This window comes from Pipistrellus hanaki, assembly GCF_964339955.1.
Source record: "Pipistrellus hanaki genome assembly, chromosome: 8".
Classification (NCBI taxonomy): domain Eukaryota; kingdom Metazoa; phylum Chordata; class Mammalia; order Chiroptera; family Vespertilionidae; genus Pipistrellus; species Pipistrellus hanaki.
The window spans coordinates 10034326-10058304 of NC_140510.1; the positions used below are offsets into that span (position 1 = coordinate 10034326).

At 44.4% G+C, this 23979-nt stretch overlaps 2 protein-coding genes across 3 annotated transcripts in view; both read right to left on the reverse strand.

Annotated features, from left to right (window-relative positions):
- Positions 1–8320: 8320 nt before the first annotated feature.
- On the reverse strand, positions 8321–11266 carry TMEM177 (transmembrane protein 177; the record flags this gene model as incomplete). 2 transcript variants are annotated; one of them, XM_084892234.1, is made up of 2 exons in its annotated part: positions 11173–11266; positions 8321–9278 (listed from the first exon to the last, which is right to left on the reverse strand). In XM_084892234.1, the coding sequence occupies exon 2, from the start codon at positions 9254–9256 to the stop codon at positions 8321–8323; it is 936 nt and encodes a 311-aa protein (XP_084748360.1). In that variant the 5' UTR covers positions 9257–9278; positions 11173–11266. The 2 variants fall into 2 exon arrangements, with proteins under 2 accessions (XP_084748360.1, XP_084748359.1); XM_084892233.1 differs by having other exon boundaries at positions 11179–11261.
- Positions 11267–17973: 6707 nt separating this feature from the next.
- Positions 17974–23979, reverse strand: part of CFAP221 (cilia and flagella associated protein 221) — a 77092-nt gene continuing 71086 nt past the window's right edge. Inside the window, exons 21-23 of the mRNA XM_084892247.1 lie at positions 23500–23592; positions 20833–20919; positions 17974–18265 (exon numbers count right to left, since the gene is read on the reverse strand). Coding sequence (XP_084748373.1) covers positions 18157–18265; positions 20833–20919; positions 23500–23592 — 289 coding nt within the window. The 3' untranslated portion in view covers positions 17974–18156. The remainder of the gene's footprint in view (positions 18266–20832; positions 20920–23499; positions 23593–23979) is intronic.

Genomic DNA, 23979 nt, shown 5'->3' on the forward strand with positions numbered 1-23979 from the left:
AAACACTGCCTTTATAATTATTCAAAGTGTGTGTATATATATTTTTAGGACACCTATATATTGAATGTATAAAGTATTCAAAATTCCACCATAACAGATTTACTTTTAGTGTGAAATTTCTTTCCAGGTCTTATCATGTTTACATTATTGCAATCATTGTGCAAGTAGTATTTCATGTTTTTAAATATTTAATATTTATAACTAATATCTCCATGTTTTTATCATTATCTTCATAATTACAACTTTTAAAATGGTTTTATTTTATTTTTACTTTTGTTAATCCTCACCTGAGGATATTTTTCTTAGAGAGAGTGGAAGGGACGGGGAGGGACACGGAGAGAGAACATCAATGTGTCCCTCAGCCTAGCCTGCACCCTCTCCAATCTGGGTAAATATCTGCAAATCAATAAATATGAAACAGCACATAAACAAACTGAAGGATAAAAAACACATGATCATATCAATAGATGAAGAAAAAGCACTTGATAAAACCCAGCACCCTTCTATAATAATAAAAACGTAGTATGCTAATTAGACCAGATGACCAAACAGCAGAACAACCATCTGGACGAAGCTGGGACTGTGAGGGCTGAGAACCTTGCATGAATTTTGTGCATCGGGCCTCTAGTTTATGATAAAAACTCTCAGCAATGTGGGATAGAGGGAACATAACACATATATCAATGTAATAATGGCCATATTTGACAAACCCACAGCCAACATCATCCTCAAAATATTTCCCTAAAGATTGGGAACAAGACAGGGATGTCCCCTTTTACTACTCTGATTCAACACAGTACTGGAAGGCCTAGTCACAGCAATTAGACAAGACTAAGATATAAAGATCATTCAAATTGGAAAGGAAGAACTGATAAACAAATTGAATAAAGTAGCAAGATACAAAATAAATAAATATCCAGAAATCACTTGCATCCCTATATAACAATAATGAACTATCAGAAAGAGAAACTAAAAAGACAATACCATTTATAATTGTTTCAAAAATACTTAGCAATTTATTTAACTAAGGATGTAAAAAACTCAGAAATGATAAGACATTGAGGAAAGAAATTAAAGAAGATACAAATAAGTGGAAGCATATGCCATATTCATGGATAGAAAGAATTAACATCATTAAAATGTTCACACTACCCAAAGCAATCTATACATTCAATGAATTCTATCAAGATACCAATGGTATATTTCACAGAACTAGAAACAATATTCCAAAAATTTATATGGAACCACGAAAGAAACTGAATGGCAACAGCAATTTTGAGAAAGAAGAACAAAATTGGAGGGATCATCTATCTGATATCGAACTATACTGTAAGACCACAATAATTAAAACAGCAGTTACTGGCATAAAAACAGACATTTAGATCAATGGACCAGAATAGAGAGACCAGAAATAAGCCCACGTCTATATGGTCAATTAATATGTGACAAAGAAGACAAAACATACAATGGGCTAAAGATAGTCTATTCAATAATTGGTATTGGGAAAATTGAACAGATGCATGCAAAAAAAAAAAAAATTAGACCACTTTCTTCCATTCTACAGAAGAAAAACTCAAAACAGATATAAAACTTGCCCTGGGAAGTGTTTCTCAGTGGTTAGAGAGTCAGCTTCCCACCAGAGGTTCCCAGGTTTGATCCAGTCAAGGACATTATCCCCAGTAGAGGTGCAAGTGGGAGGCACCCAGTCGATGTGTCTTTCTCACATCAATTCTCTCTCTCTCTCTCTCTCTCTCTCAAATCAAATATCCTCATTTCTTAGATGAGGATTAAAAAAAACCAAAACCAAACAGATGGAAGATTTAAATGTTAGATTGGAAACCATAAAAACCCTAGAAGAAAACACAGGCAGTAAAATCTCAGACATTTCTTTCTTTCTTTTTTATACCTAGCATGTCATTTTGATTCCACAAATGAAAAACTCTAACTATATGGTACTGTGTGCTAATAAGCCAGAATAAACAGACTTTAAAGTAGAGGCTATTTTTTTTTTTACATTACTTTTGGCTAAATAAAACATAGCATCCCTGGCTGGTGTGGCTGTTTGCTGAGTGTTGTCCCATGGACTGAGAGGTCACCAGCTCGATTCTCAGTCAGGACACATACCTAGATCACAGGTTGGATCCCCAGTTAGGGTGCATAGGGGAGGCAACCCACCTATGTTTCTCTCTCTCTCTCTCTCTCTCTCTCTCTCTCTCTCTCTCTCTCTCTCTCTCTCAACATATACTCGGGTGAGGATTAAAAAGAAAAAAGAAGTTACTCTGTGAAGCAGAAGTCCACAATGGAGTTACATCCAAAATGTTAAAACCAATTTTTATTTTAATTAAAAAATGAAATATGCCCACAGCAAAAATAAAAAGCAAGTGTGTCACCCATTACCACAGTTCCCCAGCTTTCTTTTTCAGAACTTCTGCTGTAGCACTTTCGTGACCATCCTTCCAGAAAACACTGTATGAACTTATAGGTATGTATGCATAAAAATATGTGCATATCCCTGTGAGTGTAACCCACCCTCACTTGTCTTTTACCCAATTAGGAGCACACTATACTTATGCTCTGCACAGTTAATTGTAGCAGAAGCAAAGGAGCGAACCTAAGAAAGAGATGCTGATGCCTGGGAATGGCAGAGTCACTGGGGTCTTGCAAAGTCCCAGAGAGCCACCAGTGTGTGATGAGTCCATTTTTAATACTCTCTAAGAAACCTACTTGGGTTTTCTGTGCTCCTCTGCTTCTTGGATAAGCCCCTATCACCTAAGGTAAACAAAGGGCTCCTTAAAACACTCAGATTGAAGTTACAGATTAACAAATACCTTTGGGCTGAATATTTGCTGAGGAAGCCAACCAAGGACTGCCACTGCTTCTCGGGGTTGGGATCTAAAACCCATGACCTTTCTTTATATATATATATATATATATATATATATATATATATATATATATATATATATATATATATATATATATATTACAGATATCTCCCATCCCCACCTTTATCCCTTTCTTCCGAGCCCCTTCTCTACCCCAACCAAATCTTCACTACCCTATTGCCCATGTCCAAATACAAATACTTCAAAAATTGTATATAAGTATGTAAGTTCTTTGGTTTATCTCTTCTCATCCCCACAACCCCATCAAGGTATGTCAGTCTGTTCCATGCCTCCCTGCTTTGGGTCTTTTGTTGGTCAATTCATTTTGTTCATTAGATTCCACAAAAAAGTGAGATCATGTGATATTTGTCTTTCTCAGATTGGCTTATTTCACTTTGCATAATATTTCCTAAGTCCATCCATGCTGTTCCAAAGTGTAAGTGATCCCTACTTTTTACAGTTGTACAGTATTCCATAATATAAATGTTCCACAGCTTCTTTATCCATTCATCTACTGATGGATACTTAGGCTGTTTCCAAATCTTAGCTATTGAAAATAATGTTGCTATGAACATAGGAGTGCATATATTCTTTCTGATAGGTATATTTGGATTCTTAGGATATATTCCCACAGAAGTGGGATTGCTGGGTCAAATAGCAGTTCCATTTTTAATTTTTTGAGGAAACTCCATACTGCTTTCCATAATGGCTGCAACAATCTGCATTCCCACCAGCAGTGTACTAGTGTTCCCTTTTCTCTACATCCTCACCAGCACTTGATTTTTTTACAATTGCCATTCTGACAGGTGTGAGCTGATATCTTATTGTTGTTTTAAGTTCCATTTCTCTGATGATTAGTGTCTTTGAGCATTTTTCATATGTCTCTTGGTCATTTAAATGTCCTCTTTGGAGAAATGTCCATTCAGGTCTTCTGCCCATTTTTTAATTGGCTTGTTTACCTTCCTTTTGTTGAGTTGTATGAGTACTTTATATATTTTGGATATTAACCCTTATCAGATGTACCATTGGCAAATATGTTCTCCCATGTAGTGGGTCCCCTTTTCATTTTGATGGTGGTTTCTTTTGATGTTCAGAAGCTTTTTATTTTTATGTAATACAATTTATTTTTTCCTTAGTTTCCTTTGCCCTAGGACAAAGGAAAACTCATTAGTCATTAGTGGTCGGCAAACTCATTAGTCAACAGAGCCAAATATCAACAGTACAACAACTGAAATTTCTTTTGAGAGCCAAAATTTTTAAACTTAAACTTCTCCTAACACCACTTCTTCAAAATAGACCCGCCCAGGCCATGGTATTTTGTGGAAGAGCCACACTCAAGAGGCCAAAGAGCCACATGTGGCTTGCGAGCTGCAGTTTGCTGACCACGGCCCTAGGAGATGTATCCATAAACATATTCCTACCCGAGATCTCTGAGATTTTACTGCCTATGCTCTCCTCTAAAATTTGTATGGTTTCATGCCTTACATTTAAGTCTTTTATCTATCTTGAGTTTATTCTTATATATGGTGTAAATTGGTGGTCTAGTTTCATCTTTTTGCATGTCTGTCCAGTTTTCCCAGTACCATTTGTTGAAGAGAATGTCTTTACTCCATTGTATGTTCCTGCCTCCTTTGTCAAATATTAATTGACTGTAATGGTGTGGGTCAATTTCTGTTCTGATATGCCTGTTCTTATGCCAGTACCAGGCTGTTTTGGTTATAATAGTTTTGTAGTATAGTTTGACATCTGGTATTGTGATCCTTCCTACTCTGTTCTTCTTTCTTAAGATTGCTGTGGCTATTCAGGGTCTTTTATGGTTCCATATAAATTTTTGAAGTATTTGTTCTAAGTCCTGTGAAATATGCCATGGCATTTTAATAGGGATTGCAATGAAGATATAGTTTTATTGGGCAGTATAGACATTTAAAAAAAATATATTTTATTGATTTTGTACAGAGAGGGAGAGAGATAGTGAGTTAGAAACATCGATGAGAGAGAATCATCGATCAGCTGCCTCTTGCACACCCCCTTCTGGGGATATGCCCACAACCAAGGTACATGCCCTTGACCAGAATCGAATCTGGAACTCTTCAGTCCCCAAGCCGATGCTCTATCCATTGAGCCAAACTGGTCTCAGCCAGTATAAACATTTCAATGATGTTAATTCTCCCAATCCATGAACATGGTATACACTTCCATTTGTTTGCATCTGCCTCTATTTCTTTTTTTAATGGCCTATAGTTTTCCAAGTATAGGTCTTTTACCCCCTTGGTTAAGTTTATTCCAAGGTATCTTATTTTGTTGTTGTTGTTGCAATGGTAAATGAGTAAATTATTTTTTTTTAGTTTCTAAGAGTTCACTATTGGTGTATAAAATGCCATTGATTTCTGGATGTTAATTTCGTATCTTGCTGAATTCATTTATTAAGTTTTCTGATGAAGTCTTTAGGATTTTCTATGTACAATACCATGTTATCTGTGAATAATGACAGTTTTACGTCCTCCTTTCCAATTTTGATGCCTTTTATCTCTTCTTGTCTGATATCTGTGGCTAGGACTTCCAGTACTATGTTGAATAAAAGTGATGAAGACTGATATCTTTGTCTTGTTTCTGTTTCTAAGGGAAGCACATTTAATTTTGCCCATTGACTACTAGGTTTGTCATATATGGCCTTTATTATTCTGAGTTATGATTAATCTATTCCCACTTTACTGAGAGTTTTTATCAAAAAAGGGTGGATATGATCAAGTGATTTTTATCTTTCAATTTGTTGATATCACATTTATTGATGTATCACATTTATTGATTTGTGAATATTGTACTAGCCTTGCATCCCATAATAAATTCCATTTGATTATGGTGTATGATCTTTTTAATATATTTCTGGTTCCAAACTGCTAATATTTTGTTGAGGATATTAGCATCTCTGTTCATCAGGGATATTGGCCTTTAATTTTCTTTCTTTGTAGTGTCTTTATCTGGTTTTGGAATTAGGATAATGCTGGCTTTGTAAAAAGAACTTGGAAGTGGTTTTATTTCCATTTTCTCTGGTGATTTGCTCACTGTGTGGTGCTGAACTGCCGGCCTATCTAGCCTTCGATGCCTGAAGAGGGCACGGCTCGCTCAACGAACGTTATCCTTAACTCTGTGGTGCTCCTGTGGGTGCAAGGCGGCAGCTGCTGCAGGAGGGTGGTGGGGGCGTGGCAGACATAGTCGCACAGGACTAGGGCAGCCGCCATTGGCAGAGGTACAGGGTGTGCAACAGGGCATAAATGAGGACAGTTACTGGAGTCGGGTTCCTGAGTAATCCTGCAGGAGGAGTCACTACAAAGTGAAGGACAGAGCCATGGTAAAGGCCTGTGTGGGGATGGAGGAACTCTTAAGCAACCGCAGAGCTGGGGAAGCGGGATGCAGGACAGTGGGGCAGGCCAGCAGACGGGGCTAAGAAATGCAACTTTAGCCAAAAAACAAGAAGATGCCAGAGGAGAGCCTGCAGAGAGGCTTGGGCCAGGCTTAGGGAATGTGTGGAAGGCGGTGATGAGGAGGGGCAGCTCACAGATGGGAGGCTCCAAGGCAAGGTTCGGAGCTGGGTCATGCAGAGAACATATGTGGGGAGTGGGAACAGCCTGTGAGTGGAGACAAAATTTGACAAAGAGTAGAGGGAGCCAAGTAAGCAGCAGTTTTAGGGGACTTCCTCCCATCTCTTCCCCCCCCCCCCCCCCCCCAACCATGCACAATGGGGCTCCCTTATTTTACCACTTGGTCAGGAAGGCCTGATGCCACCATCTAGGCTCTTGCAGGGATGGTGAGAAAGTGAAACACATTGAATCCAGACCCCAAACACTTCTCCAGCCAAGATTAGACGGTCCCGTGTGGCAGCAGCAGCAGCTGGATGACATGCTGAGGGGCCACTGAAGGTGGTATTTCTGAGTGGGGGCTTGTTCACTAACTCATTTTTCTAAGCATACATCAAGCCAGTGCCCAACACTGTCCCAGGGACCTGAGAGACGGGGTGCTCTGCCTGCAACAACAGTCTGGCTAGGCCTGACATGGGGAACGACAGGCTGGCACAGAATGGGGCCAGAGCAGTGAGTGCCAGCCCACAGCGAAGGACCCAGCCGGAAGGCATTTCCCCAGCATGCTCACTCTCCATTCACAGTCCGCTGCAGGAACTACGTGCCACCGAGTGGCCGCCCATAATGCTATATACCCTTCCCTGGGTTACACAGCACCAGGCCTGAATTCTCAACTCTTCCAGGAAAGCATAATCACCAACAAAACAACACAGGAAGCCTGGCTTTGTGATCACAATTCTCCTCACCATCCCCATTTGATCAAAAGTGGGCTCTGGCTCTATCTACCACCAGAGGGCTCAAGGAAAACAGCAGGCTCAAGATGGGACACCCGGCCAGGTCGACAGTCCACCTCCACCCCTCTGCTCTCATCAGCCTCCTGTGTGCCAAGTTCATCCCATCTCCATCTCCCCGATGCCCCACTTCCTCTCCTCTCCAAGCCCTGACCATGTTTAATATTACATCAGTGGGCTCTGTCCCTGCAGGGCACAGTTCAGCAATGGCTTATTCTTTCTTCTTCCTTTGGCCAGAGCCTACCAGGTTCCAGCCACACTCCACTTCTCCCCTTCAGGCCCAGGGCTCTCCTGAGGCCCAGCACACCCTGTTGGCTTCCAGCCCTCTCTGAGCATGCCAGCTGCACTTGGACACACCACTCTTACAGCCCTACTGCACGCTCATATTTCCCAGCCTCACAGGCACAGTAGCTTCTCATCTTGACTTCTCAAAGCTTTTTTAAAAAAATGTTTTTATTTATTGATTTTTGAGAGGGAGAGGGGAGATAGAAATATTCAGAGAAACATCAATTGGCTGCCTCCTGCACAACCCCTACTGGGGATTGAGCCTGCAACCTGGACATGTACCCTTACTGGAAATCAAACTGGTGACCTCTTGGTTCCTGGGTCAATGCTCAACCACACTGGCTGGACACCCTCTCAAAGCTTTTAATCTCTACCGCAGAAGGAAACTGGGATCTGACCAACAGGCAAACCACGGGTGGTTCTCCGTCATAAGAGTGTTCACATCCTGCAAGCACCTCTGGTGGTAAGATAGGTATGACCCCCACAGCCTACTGGTTTCAAAAACAAAAAAGGAGGGACATCCATTTACTTATGTCACACCCTTTTTGCCAGAGGACCCCACAATCCTGCCAGAAGTGTACACTATCCCCATTTCACAGTGGAGTAAACCAAGGCTCAGATTCATAAAGAGATGTGCCCAAGGTCGCTTAGATCATAAGAGGTGGGTTGAGGTAGAATCCAGGCTGCTTGACTCCAAAAACATTGAGCTGTGGGTACGAGAGCCCCCAGGATCAAAGGCAGGGTTGTGCCTGCATGAGCTGGAACTGCCCGTGAGATGAACCCCTCAGGAGTGGCCTGGGTTGCGAGCCGCCCTCCACATCTGCAGCATGGAATCCCGGCGGGCCGTGTAGGGTAAATGTTTGATGCGGAACCAATGTCTGGGGACGATGTTCCCACTGGGCGTATACAGCTTCTCTCCAGGTGGACCCAAGAGACTGCGCAGGGCCAGGTTGCCAGACAGGATCTTCTCATAGAACTCCACTCCACCCTGGGAATAGGCTGCGGACATGGAAGCTGTGCGGCGGTCCAGCCAGGCTTCCAGGGCGTGCGTGAGAGAGTCTGTGGAGAAGGCGTAAGCCACAAAGCCTACCACTGCTGCCACCAGATTGAAGGCAACTCTTAAGTTCATGGGGCCTCCATAGAGCCCCAGGGCGTGCTTGGCACTTATGCTCAGCATCCAAGTTCCTGCCAGACAAGCTGGGGCCGGCAGGGCCTGCAGGGCGGCTGTACCGCTCTCCAGGTACACCACCTCCCTGGCCAAGGCAAACTTCTGGGCATCATGGGACAGGGTCAGGGAGTCTTTCAGCCGGGTACCTTCTGGGCTTTTCCAGTCCACTCTTTGCCCGTGTACAATCACAGGGTGGTCAGTTTTGGTCACTGAGCCACCCAGGAAGCTGGCGGGGATGCCCACCACGGCCCCAGCAGGGAGTCTTGGGAAGCCAGCACTCACCGGCTGGAAGGTGAAAGCGGTGAAGGCATTGTACCCATGGCCTGATGGGACGCCAATGTCCTGTAGCACCTCTTGGAAAAGTCTCTCAAGCTTTGGGGAGAGTGGGGCTGGCTGGCCCTGAGGCCAGTACTGGTATAGCCATCGAACCACAGGATCTGGGAAGAGGTGGTACAAGATCTGGGCTCCAAACAGGCCCGCACAGGAGCCCACCAACAGGCCTGTCCTATGTCTCTGCACAAACGCTGCGGCCCGCCACAAGGGACCGGCCATGGATGCTGCTACGGCTACAAACCTGGGCCAAGAAAAGAGAGAAGTCAGCCAATGGTTCCCTGGGTCTGCCTGTAGCCTGAATATCCTCCCAGGGCCACATCCTTTCTAACAAGGGCAATACAACACAGTGGCGAGAGCCTGAGTTTCAATCTCAGCCCACCAGCCTCTGTTTGCCAGGCATGTGAAACTGACCCACCACTAGGGGGCTGTGATGAGTAAACGAATGGACACATAAAGCAATGAGTGTCTGGCACAGTAGTGGACAGCCTGTGATCATTTCTGTGATTACTTTTATTTCCACAGCATTACTACTGTGTTTCCCCGAAAATAAGACATCCTCCGAAAATAAGACCTAGCGCATGGAGAGATAAGACATCCCCTGAAAATAAGACCTAGCGCAACTTTGGGAGAAAAAATTAATATAAGACACTGTCTTATTTTCGGGCAAACAGGGTAGTAAGTGCCTAACTGCCTCAGTCCATTATGCATCCCAGACTGAAGAGCTATGACCACTAATTTAATGGTGTTTATGTTCAACTTACTGTGTACTAATGAATGTTAGACAATTCTGACAGCTTTGTATTTATTAACTCACAATTAAATGGTCACAACTCCATGACCTAATAACTATTGGCCCTATTTAAAGCAGTGGAAACTGAGGTATAGATAGGCTAAGTGAATTGGTCAAAATTTCAAACTAGTAAAGTGGCTGTTATGGGCTGCATTGTGTCCACCCAGATTCATATGCTTAAGTCTTAACCCCAATAACTCAGAATGTGACTGTATTTATAGAGATGGGGCCTCTACAGAGGTAATAAGTTAAAATAAGGTCATTAGGGCAGGACTTAATCCAATATTATGTCCTTATGAGAAGAGGAGATTAGGACAGACACAGAGGGAAGATCATGAGAGGTGCAAACCAGAAAGCAATCACCCACATGCTAATGAGAGAAGCCTCAGAAGCAACCAGCTCTGCTGACACCTTCATCTTGGACGTCCAGCCTCTAGAATCGTTAGAAAAAGAAATCTCTGCCATCCAGTTCTTGCCATGACGGCCCTGGCAGACTAATGATACAGGCAGAGTATTTGAGCACAGGTTGTCAGGTGTTCACAGAAAACTTCATTTAGAAAAAACTTTAGCCCTGGCTGGGAGATGCAGTTACTTGTGGAGTGTCATTCCTACACCAAAAGGTTGCAAGTTTGATCCCTGGTCAGGGCACATACCTAGGTCAGGAGAGGTATGGGAGGCAACTGATGGGATGTTTCTCTCACATCGATATGCATCTCTCTCTCTCTCTCTCTAAAATCAATTTAAAAACAATATATCCTTGTGTAAGGATTAAACCAAAATTGTAATGCCAAATTGCAAACGTACAAAAGTAGAAAAAAAATATTCCATCAACTTTAATCACATGGCCAATCTTGCTTCATCTCTACTCCCACCCATATTCCCTCTCTAACTGGTTTACTTTGAAAAACATCCCGAGCAATCCATTATTTCAAATGTAAATGTTTCAGAAAAGTTCACAATTAATTTAAGTTTTGTTGAAGCTTCCTGTCCTCCTGTTTATAAAGTGTGTGTATGTGTGAAAAGTGTTTAATTAGAGAACATTAATTGCTGCAAATAAGAACGTGGGGCACTTATTTTAATAACAAATTCCTAGAGTCACAAAACCTGGCCCTTTTTCCCAACGAGGAAACTGAGGCCAGGGAAGGGAGGGTCTGGCCAGGTCCCAACGCCCCGGCACAGCGCCAGGCCGCGCCCCCGGTGGGCACGCACCCGTAGGCAGCTGGGAGGCGGCTTCCTGCGGCTCCATCCGGGCCCTAAGCTACGCTCCGGACTCCAACTCGCTCCCTGCAAAGAACCTGGGGAGGGAATGGCCCCTGGGGACCCGCACCGACCACCCAACCCGCACGCTCACCGCCTCCGCCTCCACCGCCTAGGACACCGCAACGTGAGCGCGGGGAGGCGCCCAGAGCAAGATGCGCCGGCGGGGGCGGGGCCTGCCGCAAAGCACGCCGGGGGGCGGGACCTGCCGCAAAGCACGCCGGGGGCGAGGCCTGTCGCAAAGCACGCCGGGCCGGCGCGGGAGGCTCCTCCCCCGGCTGAGCGCCTCGCGGGTTGTCTGCGACCTGCAGAGTCCTGGCGGCGGGTGGGTCCCTCAGTTTACCTCTGGAGGACTCGGGCTCCGCGGGTAGGAGGCGGCTCATAGCACAGCCTTTGTTGGAGCCCTCGCCCGCCCGCCCGCCGGGTCCGTGAGCTTTTCTGTAGGAAGCGCACCGCCGGCGGGTGCTCTTTAATTACCCCGCCCTCCGCCCCGCACCCCTCCTCTCTGGTGATTCACACTGTACAGTCCTTAGAGGCAGCGTCACATCTGTTACCTCGCCTTCCAGCAGCTCTATGATTAGGTCAGGGGTGGGCTTGCCTGTGCACCAAGCCACGATTACCACCTGTTTTTGTAAATAAAGGTTTATTGCAATATAGCCAATTGCAAGGGGATGAGAGTACCAGCTACCTCCTGGTATAATTGTGGGAATTCAATGAGGTCATGTGTGTATAGTGCTCAGCACAACCCGTGCTGTGTAACTATTAGCTGTTATTATTAAGATCTGTTCTGGTTCTGAGACTCGCAACTTTGGCTGCTCAGTTTGTATGCATATGATGCTATAACATCTTTAATACGTGACCTCAGCCAGATCCAGATGTAGGATATTCTGCTACAGGGCAAATGATGTGGTTTTTCTAACAAATCAATGGCATGAAAAAGATGGAGGCAAAGGAGACTTGAAAGACACCTTTGGGGAAATCTGAATATGGATTGAGTATTAGGTGAAATTAATAAATTGCTTATTTTGTTAGGTGGGATGAAGTATAATATGATATTTATGTAAACAGAAAAGCTCTTATCAATTAGAGATGCATATTGAAGTACTGAGAACTGAAAAGACAATGTCTGCGATTTAGTTCAAAAGATTACAGCCAAAAACATACCAATAAAACAGGCATATATGAAACAACACTGACAAAATGTTGGTAGTTGTTGAAGCTTCATGACAAGTTTGGGGGGGTGTTTATCAGACTGTGCTGTGTTTTATATATGTCTGGATACTTCCATAATAAAATTTTTTAATGTGTCTTTAAAAATAGGCTGACCATTTTGAGTTTATTCTTGAGTATGGTGTAAATTGGTGATCTAGTTTCATCTTGCAGGGGTCTGTACAGTTTCCCAGCACCATTCATTGAAGAGACTGTCTACTCCCTTGTATGTTCTTACCTCCTTTATTAAATATTAATTGACCATATGGTGTGGATTGATTTCTTGGGTGTCTGTTCTGATTCATTGGCTTATATGTCTGTTCTTGTGTCAGTACCAGGCTTTGATTACAATGGCTTTGTAGTTTAGTTTGATATCTGGTATTGTGATCCATCCAACTTTGTTCTTTCTCAAGATTGCTGTGGCTATTTGGAGTCTTTTTTGGTTCCATATAAATTTTTGGAGTATTTATTCTAGTTCTGTGAAGTATGCTATTGGTATTTTAATAGGAATTGTATAAAATCTATAGATTGCTCTGAGTAGATGGACATTTTAATGATGTTAATTCTTCCAATTCATGAACATGGTACACACTTCCCCTTGTTTGTATTTTCTATTTTTTCTCTCCAACATCCTATAGTTTTTCTAGTATAGGTCTTTTATCTTCTTGGTTAAGTTTATGTGAGAAATGCTCACTGAATTCAAGTAAAGGACTCAGAGATAGAAACATGGCGAAAATGAGACTTTTAATACACTCTCCAGAGTGGGTGTCCCATCCGGTTATATAGGCACACCTGAGGCAGCAAACATAGCCCATTTATTCAGTCCCTCCTCATTGGCTGGACACCATAGGGATCTCCTTTTCCTCCATACATCACCTATGTCTTGCTCTCTCTGATTGGGTCATTTAAAAAAAATTGGGCTGAGGCCTTCTCTAGCTGCCTCCACCTTCTGTCTAGCTGAGGCAGGCCTCTCAGGGAGTTTCCACCATGATGCTGGCCTACATGCACAGTTCTTCGTTCTTACATTCTCTTTCCTCCACCCTACATTCTATTTGCCTTGGAGAAATTCAGCAAATTCTATCAAAAGCCGACCATACTGGAGATGGATCACAGAGGTCCATTTCCTACAGTTTATTCCTAGGTGACTATATCTATCGAGATATATATATATATATATATATATATATATATATATATATATATATGGATTGTTTTTTTAGATTCTCTTTCTGAAAGTTCATCTATATATAAAAACCTAAGTGACCATCGCAACCAAACGGATGACTGAACCGGCTGCATGGGGCGGCCAAGTTGGCAGGGGGGTTAGTGAGGGGCGACCAAATGCCTGAGTAGCAGGCTGTGTGGGGTGACCAGGCCCACATGGGGGGCAGTTGGGGGGTGACAAGGCCAGCAGGCAGGGCAGTTGGGGTGACCAGACCGGCGGGGGGGGGGGCAGTTAGGGGCAACCAGACTGGCAGGGGGGTGAGTTGGGGGTGACCAGGCCAGCAAGGATGGGCAATTAGGGGTGATCAGGTAGGCAGGCAGGTGAGCAGTTAGGAGCCAGTGGTCCCAGATTGTTGGACATCCCCCAAGGGGTCCTGGATTGGAGAGGGTGCAGGCTGGGCTGAGGGGACCCCCCACCCCCACCCCATGCACAAATTTCATGCACCAGGCCTCTAGTTATTGGTATATAAAAATGCCATCGATTTATGGGTATTGATTTTGTATCCTGCTACTTTGCTGAATTTATTTATTAAATCTAGTAATCTTGAAACACCTATCAGAAAGAATATGTGCACCCCTATGTTTATAGCAGCATTATTTGCCTTAGCTAAAATTTGGAAACAGTCCAAGTGACCATCAATAGATCAATGTATAAAAAGCTGTGGTACATTTATAATAGAACACTATCAGCTCTAAAAAAGAAGGTTCTCTTACCCTTTGAGACAGCATGGATGGACCTGGAAACTATAATGCTAAATGAAATAAACCAATCATGGAAAGATAAATATCACATTTATTTGTGGAATCTGATGAACAAAATGAATTAATCAACAAAATAAGACCTGAGACACGGAGACACAGAACAGACTGACATATCTCAGGGAGTTGGGAGGAGCTATTGGATACTGGGAGTAAGCATTGTCTGACAACCTTCTGTATACATCTCAGTGTCTTTTGTGGTTTTTATTTTACTTATTTTTTGCATCGTTTCCTTTGAAGTCTTTTCACAATGGCTTTAACAAACTTCCTGCAAACAAAGTATCTGAAACAAAACATTTATTTGAAGATACTTCCTCAACAAATAAACACTGAGATCCCAATAATAGCTAATGTTAGTATGCACTGTGCTGTGAGTAACATCTCATTTAACCCATAACCATCCCATAAAGTAAAAAAGGCTATTCCCCCTATTTAATAGAAGTCAGGAAAACTGCATGAACTTGCTACATTTGTGGCGACCACACCCATGTTTAGCAGGACGGGATTAGATGATGTTCCATGTCCTTCCATCTTTGATGTTCTGGATTTTAAATTCTCTATTGGGTTTAACTGCTTTCTTTCCTATAACAAATATACTCTATGAGCATGTATGTCCATGGGGAGGTGAACAGATGTTAGACACATAGTTCTCATATTCTTTTACATTCTTTGATCCAACAAACATTTATTGAGCCTACCTGCACCAGACAATGCTGGCGTGCATAAATGAGTGAGATGCGGCCACTGCCCTTGTGGGACAAGCTCACTGCTGGATTTCTTAGATCCAGGCCGACTGCTCTTAGAATAGGGCTTTTAGGTTTGTATTTTTCCTACATGCCCTATTTTAAAGAACAAATAGCTAAGTAAAACATAAATATCGTTATGTAATACTTTTACATTTAGAGACCCAAAATTTAAAAGTTTAAATAAAAAGTAAAGAAATGCAAATCTGTAATATTCTCATTGATTTTCATGTCGTAGAGAGAAGAGTGGGCTAGGGATCAGGAAGCCCAAACCAGGCCCTTTTGTTCATTGGGCAAATCCAGGAACATCTCCGGACCTCAGTTTCCCCATATGCAAATCACCATAGCAACAACAACTACTCTGTGTGTCTCAGAACGTTATGAGGAAAATGCTTCACTAAAAGGAAGCAATTATCAATAGTTTGGGCTTTAGAGAGAGAGTGAGGTGATAACCCAAGTGATGCAGGAGCACGGGCTGGCAGTCTCCAGGGACAGCTGTTTAAGCCCGAGCGCCTCATGCCCTCAGCCAGCCCTGGGTTACATCCGATGTCTATGGAACTGGCTCTGATCCCTCAAACAGGAAGCCCTCACACTTCGTGGGCCAATGATTTCCCTGGAGGAACTTTTAGAAGACAATCTATATAAGGTCTTCTTGCCTTTTCCACCCAGTGGTTGTTTGAAGAAAAAAAAAAAAAGAAAAAAAAAAAGGAAAGCAGAGACTATCATTCATATTTGGAAGTCTAGTACTTGGCTTTATGGTGGGAATCCTAGGCTACAACTTTGGAGGCAGAAGAGGCCTTTCTTGTGGCATCCACTAGGTGGCACCAGATCCCTAGTTTACTGAGCCAATTTCAGGGGCCACAGCTGAAGAGGGGCCTTGGAAGGCAGGGAGAGAAGAAAAGGCATTGGCTCTGGGTTGTAGGCGGGAAACAGATGGATACAGATACATGCACTGACATGAGAACAGGTTAAAAGTCAGTGTAACAAGCCCTAAGTAATAAAGTTCACACAAACAATGCAGTGCTGGCTGCCAGGAAGAAGGTGGGGTGGGTAGGTGGGTTGCAGGGGCTCAGGAACCCTGGCTGGAAGTGCTGAGCAGTGGCTAGTGGGGGGAAGGTGGACGTCCCGGGAAGCAGCTCCCTGAGTAAGCCTGCCAGGCCCCTCCCTCCTCAGTAGCGGTGGGGACCAGACTTGGGGAGATGACTTAGTTTCTTCCCTAGAAGTAGTGCAGGGCCCAAGGGCCAGGGGCTGGGGAAGCCTGAGCTGTGAGGGACTTGAAGACCAGAAGTTGGTGGAGTCTTAGGAGCAGCAGGTGTGAAGGTGCAGGTGTGAGGGCAGACTGAGGAGATGGATGAGGCCAGTGAGTGCGGAGGAGGGATGCAGAGGGAAGGGCAGGGTTCTTGGCCCTGGGAGCCTTGAAAAGACTACCAATCAGGCCCTAACCGGTTTGGTTCAGTGGATAGTGCTTCGGCCTGCGGACCGAGGGGTCCCAGGTTTGATTCCTGTCAAGGGCATGGATCTTGGTTGCGGGCACATCCCCAGTAGGGGGTGTGTAGGAGGCAGCTGATTGATGTTTCTGACTATCCTCCCTTCCTCTCTATAAAAAATCAATAAAATATATGTAATTGAAAAAAAAAAAGATTACCAATCAGAAGGATAAACCGGAAAGTGCAGAGACTGATTCCCTACAGGGATAGTCTGACGGGGGCAATAAGATGAGGGGGTGGGAACTGGGAGTAGGAATGAGGGGCGGGACACTTGCCCGAGTTTGGCTCTCAGAACCACTGTGATGCTCCAGCACCCTTCACACACCCTTCACACGCCCGACACAACATTTCCGACACTATTCTGTGACACTACTCTGTGGATATGCTGACACTGAACAGCTAAGTCACACTGCGGACAATGAGGGCGGGATTAGCACTGCTGGAGGAAGAAGTTACCAATGAGGAAGGGGAAAGCTAAAGTGAACCTCAAAGTTTCTCTCCTGGGGACAAGTCACACGGCCTCTTTCTGGGGAGGGTGTGAGGACTGGAGCACTGCTCTCCCGGGACAGCAGAGGGGCTGGAACACTGTCCTCCGACTTGGATGGAAAGCTTGCCTCACGCCTCACACACAACTCCCATGCTAATTACTGCCTCAGTCTCATCCACTTAATATCCACTCAGACGTTCTCTCTCAAAACCACTGGGTGTTGAGTAGGGTTGCCAGATTCAGCAAATGAAGACATAGAACACCAGTTAACTATGAGTTTAGGACAAACAATGAACTACTTTTTTCAGTGTAATATGTCCCAAATAGTACATATGCTACTGGGGTATAAAGCACTATTTGTCGTATACCTGAAACTCAGTTGTAGCTGGGCACTGCTGTACCTGGCACACTAGTTTTGAGGAGTGGCAACTGGGCTCTGCCTCCCATTGCTGTTGTCTCCCTCTGCCCCCAATGGAGAAATAGTCTCAGATGAGGATTATACTCCAACTGCCATAAGCCTTACCAGCGGGTGTATGTGAATGAAGCGATGTTGACAAACACAAAGGCCTGATTTCTGACCTGTTTACAGGCCTCCCTGGCCCCTCGGCAATGATCTCCTGCCCAGGTGCTTCTGGGAGTTCCCAGAGGGTGTTTCTTTCAGCTGCTCTCAAACCAGCCTGCAAGCTCTGCCCCATCGTGTCCCCTCCGTTTCCAACGCCCCTCGCTAGAGTCTGCCGACGCCTACCTAGAGGGAGCCAACGTCCTTGCCAAGGCTGATCTCTCCCGAAATGGCTTCCAAAGCCGAAGTCAGTGAGGGCTGGTCCTGGGCAGAGGTGGGAGGGTGCCTCGCTCCTCTGGCCCTGGCGCCACGCCTCCCCGGGCTCTCACATCTGACCCCTCGCCTTTCCCCAGAGGCTCACTCCCCGCTCGAAGCCTTTGTCCTGCACGATGTCTCCCACCCAGAAGCTTTAGACATTGTCATCATACTAATGACCTTTTATTTTTAAAGAAAAGTTATAACAAAAATATATACATCATCCATATATCCACATTTCATTTTTTTCTCTAGAAACTTTAGTTGCAAAAATGGCTGGAACATAAATGGACACAAAGGACCACAGTGACTTGCAGAAAGCAGATGAGAGGAACCGACCGGCTGGTTTTCATTCTAGAATCAGGTTCGTGTTGAAAGCTTTGGCCCGCACATTTTTCATCTCCTCCAGCACTTTTTCTGCTGTCTTCTCCGCTGGTTGTGCCTGGTCTCTCACCTCTCTAAATATCAAAGAACCAGACAAGGATACATCAGGGCACTCACAGAACACCTGAGCTCACTAATGCCTCAGTGGAGGTTTAAGGAATCGAGATATATATATATATATATATATATATATATATATATATATATATATATATATCTATCTATCTTATCTAATAAAAGAGTAATATGCAAATTGACCATCACTCCAACATACAAGATGGCTGTCCCTATGTGGCCAAAGATGGCTGCCCCCATGGGGACACAAGATGGCCATCAAGGGAGAGCAATTGGGAGGGACCAGGCCTGCAAGGGAGGGCAGTTGTGGGCAATCAGGCCAGTGGGGGAGAGCAGTTGGGGGCAATCAAACCTGCAGGGGAGGGCAGTTAGGGGTGACCAGGCCAGCAGAGGAGGGAAGTTGGGGGTGACTGAGCCTACAGGAAAGGGCTATTGGGAGGGACCCAGGCCTGCAGGGGAGAGCAGTTGGGGGGACAAGGCCTGCAGGGGAGGGCAGTTAGGGGTGACCAGACCTACAGGGGAGAGCAGTTAGGGGTGACCAGGCTTGCGGGGGAGGGTAGTTAGGGGTGATCAGGCCTGCAGGGGAGGGCAGTTAGGGGCAAACAGGCTGGCAGGGGAGTGGTTAGAGGGTGATTAGGCTGGCAGGGGAGTGGTTGGAGGGTGATTAGGCTGGCAGGCAGAAGCAGTTAGGGGCAATCAGGAAGGCAGGCAGGTGAGTAGTTGGGAACCAGTAGTCCTGGATTGTGAGAGGGATGTCTTACTGCCCGTGGTCAAAGTGGAAAAACAAATCTCAGTGTGGGGCATGGAGGAGATAGCCAATCAATGATTCTCTGTCATCACTGATGTTTCTATTTCTCTCTCCCTCTCCATTCCTCTCTGAAATCAATAATATTTTTTATAAAGTGTAAAATACCAAATAATATGACCTAATTAGTTTGACTCATTAGATAGAGCATTGACCTGGGGACTGAAGGGTCCCAGGTTCGATTCCAATCAAGGGCACATGCCTGGGTTGTGGGTTCGATTCCCAGTGTGGGGCATGCTGGAGACAGCCAATCAATGATTCTCTCTCATCATTGATGTTTCTATCTCTCTCTGTCTCTCTGAAATCAATAAAAAATATCTATTAAAAAGACAAACCAATATAAATAATATGATTGAATTTTGGTAAAATATATGTACATTTATTTACTTAAATAAATAAATATTTGGAGGACCATACATCAAAGTGTATGTTATTGCTTCTAGGTGGTAGGGTTATGTTTTTATTTTATTCTTTATATATATTTTTTTAGTTTTTTAAAAAAATATGTTTTATTGATTTCAGATAAAGGAAGGGAAAGGGAGAGAGAGTTAGAAACATCAATGATGACAAAGAATCATTGATCAACTACTTCCTGTACACCACCTATTAGGGATTGAGCCCGAAACCTGGGCATGTGCCCTGACCAAGCATGAACTCCTGGTTCATGGGTTGACCCTCAACCACTGAGTCACACCAGCCAGGCAGTTTTTGATTATTTTTAATAATAAAAAGTATTTTTATTTTTAAACTTATGAACCATATGAACAACATGTGGTTGTGTCCATTATAAAAATACTAGAGGCCTGTTGCATGAAGAAATTCGTGCAATAGGCCTTTCTTCCCTTGGCTTCCAGCACCAGCTTTCCTCCAGCACCCGGGACCCTGGCCTTTGCTCTGGCTGGAGTCTGCTGCCTTCGTTTTCATTGCTGCGCTGCAGACTCCGGCCAGAGTCTGCCATCTTCATCTTTGCTGCAGACTAGTCTGCAGTCTTCGTCTTTGCTTTGCCAGAGTGCCACTCATGTAGATCCCTTCACCTCCCCACTCCCTCTCATAGCAGGTGTCCTGCTGCGCCCAGCCACTCGGTGCCTGGAGCAGTTGGGCTGCTGCCATCTTTCTCCTGATTGGCTGGTGGGCATAGGGGAGTGATGGTTAATTTGCATGTTTCTCTTTTATTAGTGTAGATTAATCAATACCACTTTCTTTAAGGATGATGATGTTTGCTTAGCTGGTTGGTCCCTGATGTAGAGGCAAAGGGAGACATCAACATCTGCCAAGCATCTGGTTCACATCTACCAACTAGCTTGGTGTCTTCACATTTGAGTCTTATTTAATCCTCACAACTGCCTGGGAGAGTTTGTGTTCTGCACGTTACAAATGAGGAAACCGAGACCCGGTTACCAAAGGTAAGTAACCCGGCTGGTGATCTCACATGTCATAAATGGTGGAGTTGGGACTCATATGTCTCATTTGCCTCCAGAGCCTGGAATGAAACTCCTTCACTATCAATAAGAAACAAACAGATCTCTGAGAGAAGCAACTGGAAAAATTGGATTCAGTTTTTAAAGGCATATTTGCTAACAGCATTTAAAGGAATGCAGTGTGCCTAAAATAAAATACACATCTAATTATCAAAAGCACAGGAAACCTCTCTCTCTTAAAACTCGAGATATGTGGATTCAGACAACATGACAGTTCTGTAGTTCGTGTCGGGCAAATTTTATCCAAGGCCACCTCTTAGTAGGCATAAAAGCATCCACTTACTTCTCCTTTTTGCGGTCCCTGTGGTCCAACATCGGGAATTCCACTTCGATCATTTCTGGAGTCAACATAATTTCCATATTCTGTTCACTGAAAAGGAATAAGAAAACTGTTTTCCTTCTCAAAATAAAAGAGAGAAATACTGAATCATTTAAGAGTTATGCAACTCTTGTGGTCTTCAATGTTAGTTCTACATACTTGTGTTGAGTCCGTGTTAAGAGAAGCAGAGGGCTGATAAATTGCTTTCTACCACTGAACAACAGTAGGAGTCATTATTTATTACCAGAGTATAAAAAGCAATTTCAAAAACAGGATTACAGAATTCATGTTCTTTTCAAGTATACATGGAACATTTACCAATACTGACCATATCCTGGCCTATAAAGAAAGCCTAAATGAGTTCCAAAGATTAAAATCATTGAAGTACAATCTCTAGCCACAATGGAATTTGAACAGAATTCAATTGCAAAGAAGATAACTAAAAAATAAACCCATAACTGTTTGAAAAATTAAACAATATGTTTGTAAATAATCTATGGGTGACAGAAGAAATTAATATATTTGGTCTGCTATCCCTTAGACTGGGAGTCAGCACGCTTTTTCTGTAAAGGGTTTGCAGGTCACACAGTCTCTTGTATAATTATTCAACTCTGCTTTTTGTAGCATGAAAGCAATTAGAAAATACTCAAGTAAATGTGTGTGGTTATGTCACAGTGAAACTTTACTCACGAAACCAGGGGGCAGGCCAGCTTTGGCTGTGGGCCAGTTTGCTGGCCCCTGGGCCTGAGCTTTGCTGCTTGCTGGTTACAGCTGGGTCACTGCACAGATCAGCGGGAGCAGGGGAGGGGGCGGGGGTGTGGAGGAGGCACACTCACTCGGTGAAGGGCTCTGACCTCAGAAGTAGAAAAGCTCACGTCTGCTCACAGTTCTTTGGCAAGGACTTAGTCAAATGGATGGCTTAACTGCAGGGGAGGCTGGGAAATATAGCTCCTAGTTTTGACAACTCTGTTACTTTAGAAGAAGAGGAGAATGGATTGCTTGATAGCATCCCCCTCCACCATACTTCGCTAAAGAGAAATGCTTCCAAGATCGCCAAAGGCAACAACGGCCTCAAGGTTTGGATCCACAAACAGGAACGTATTCAGCAGTGAGACAGAACTGGAGGTGGGCCCAGCAGGTTTCTGTTAAGAAAAGCACCTGCAAAAGCTGCAAAAGTTGTGGCAGTCCCATACGGTTGAGGCTAACAATTACTAAGCAGCTGTTATATGCAAATCACTATATTGCTTTGCAAACATGACCTTTCCATTAGCAGATTCCTCACCTCTAAAGGGGGGATGATACCAAGAGCTGATCCTGGGGATTAAATGGGCCAAACTGGCACCTGATCCACACTGACAGCTCAGCAAATGTGTTACTATAGTTACCACCCTCATCATTAGCATCATCCGCTCCTTCAACTGACAACCCTCTATGAGGTGGGCACTATTATTCCCATTTCAAAGGTGAGGAATCCGAGTCCCAGTAGTCTTCACATCGGCGGTGAATGGAGGAGGGGTTAGCTATGTTTCGGTTTGCTGAGCGCTCCCCAATGGCCCTGCCAGCAGGACCTGTTCCGCTGATCCTCAAGCACGTGTGCACCTGGTGGCCGCAGCCGGGGCAGCAACGCCCCCAGGCGTGGTCTGAACAGAAGACACTTCAGCCTTCCTGTTCAGACTTGGATTCCTGCTTTAGATGCCCAGGTATTGCCCAGTGTCACTGCATGTGGGCAGGTCTTAGGAGAAGTGATGCCAGGAGGTCAGCTATGTCTCAGATACTGGGCATTTCACTAACTGATTATTTACATATAAAAATGCTTAAGTGGGCACAGTGATAGGAGATTCAAGGACAGGTTTCCACTGGCTGTTGCATGCTCATCAGTAAAATGAAACGTAAGTGCCTTGGTTTCGAGCCTATGTTTTTTTAATCCAAGTCCTACCTGTCTTTCTTTCCCCCCCCCCCAATGCTTTGCTTATTTTTTTTTAATTGATTAATTAATTAATTAATTAATTTTTATTTCTTTATTGATTATGGTATCACATAATTGTCCTCATCCCCCCATTCCCATCCCAAACCTCTCCCCATGCATATCCCTACCCCCCTGTTGTCCTTGACCACTGGCTAGGCTCATATGCACGCACACAAGTCCTTTGGTTGATCTCTCCCCCTTATCTCCACCCTCCCCTACTTTCCCTCTGAGGTTTGACAGTGTGATCGCTGCTTCCCTGTCTCTGGGTCTGTTTTTTGTTCATCAGTTTATGTCGCTCATTATTTCCCCTAGATGCGTGAGATCGTGTGATACAAGAAATACCCTTGTAAGAACCGAAACTGAGACAAGCCATGATCTCCCTGTCTTTCAAGTACTGACCCAAGTCCACACGACCACTGAAGTCTTCCAACCCACCCGCACTGCCTCTGCTCTCCCCTCCCTGGAGCTCCCAGACACCCAATGATCAGCACATGTGAGACCTAGAGACTGTGTATCCTCCCAAAGAATTTGGCATCTTATCTATTTAGGGGAGCCTGGTCTCATTTGGGTTGCAAGCTCAGGCACCGCATGCTTTTCTGAAATCTCTCCCAGCACCAGCATAACTGGAAAACAGACGACATCAGAGACAAAGGTGAAGACTCTACCGTTCGACCGTTTCCAGTCTGTCCTCTTCTGGTAAGGCGCTGAGAATCGCAGGGACTTCTATAGGAAGCATGACTGAATTGAGGGAGTCACAGCTGTGGGAGAGCAGCCAAAGGTAAACAATCACAGAAGTCTTGGGGTCTTTGCATAATTTTCTAAAGCACTTTTGTTGTACCCCCGCAGAATACTTTTCCATTCCGTCCTCCTTCGCTCCCAAAATCCCACTTAGGTTTTCCTCGGGGCAACGGCAGGGGGTGTGACAGGTCCCAGGCAAATCCAAGAATATGTTGCCAAATAAGACATTGCCCAGGGTTCAGAAACATAGATTTTTTTTCTTTTTTCTTTCTTGTATAAGAAAGAAGGGAAAGTAAGAAAAATACTTATGTTCTGCTTAGCATTATAAAGAGAAACAAAGATGGGTAAGTTAGAAGACCTAGCTGGTTACCACAAAGGCTGGGAGGGGCCGGGAGGGTGAGACGTTG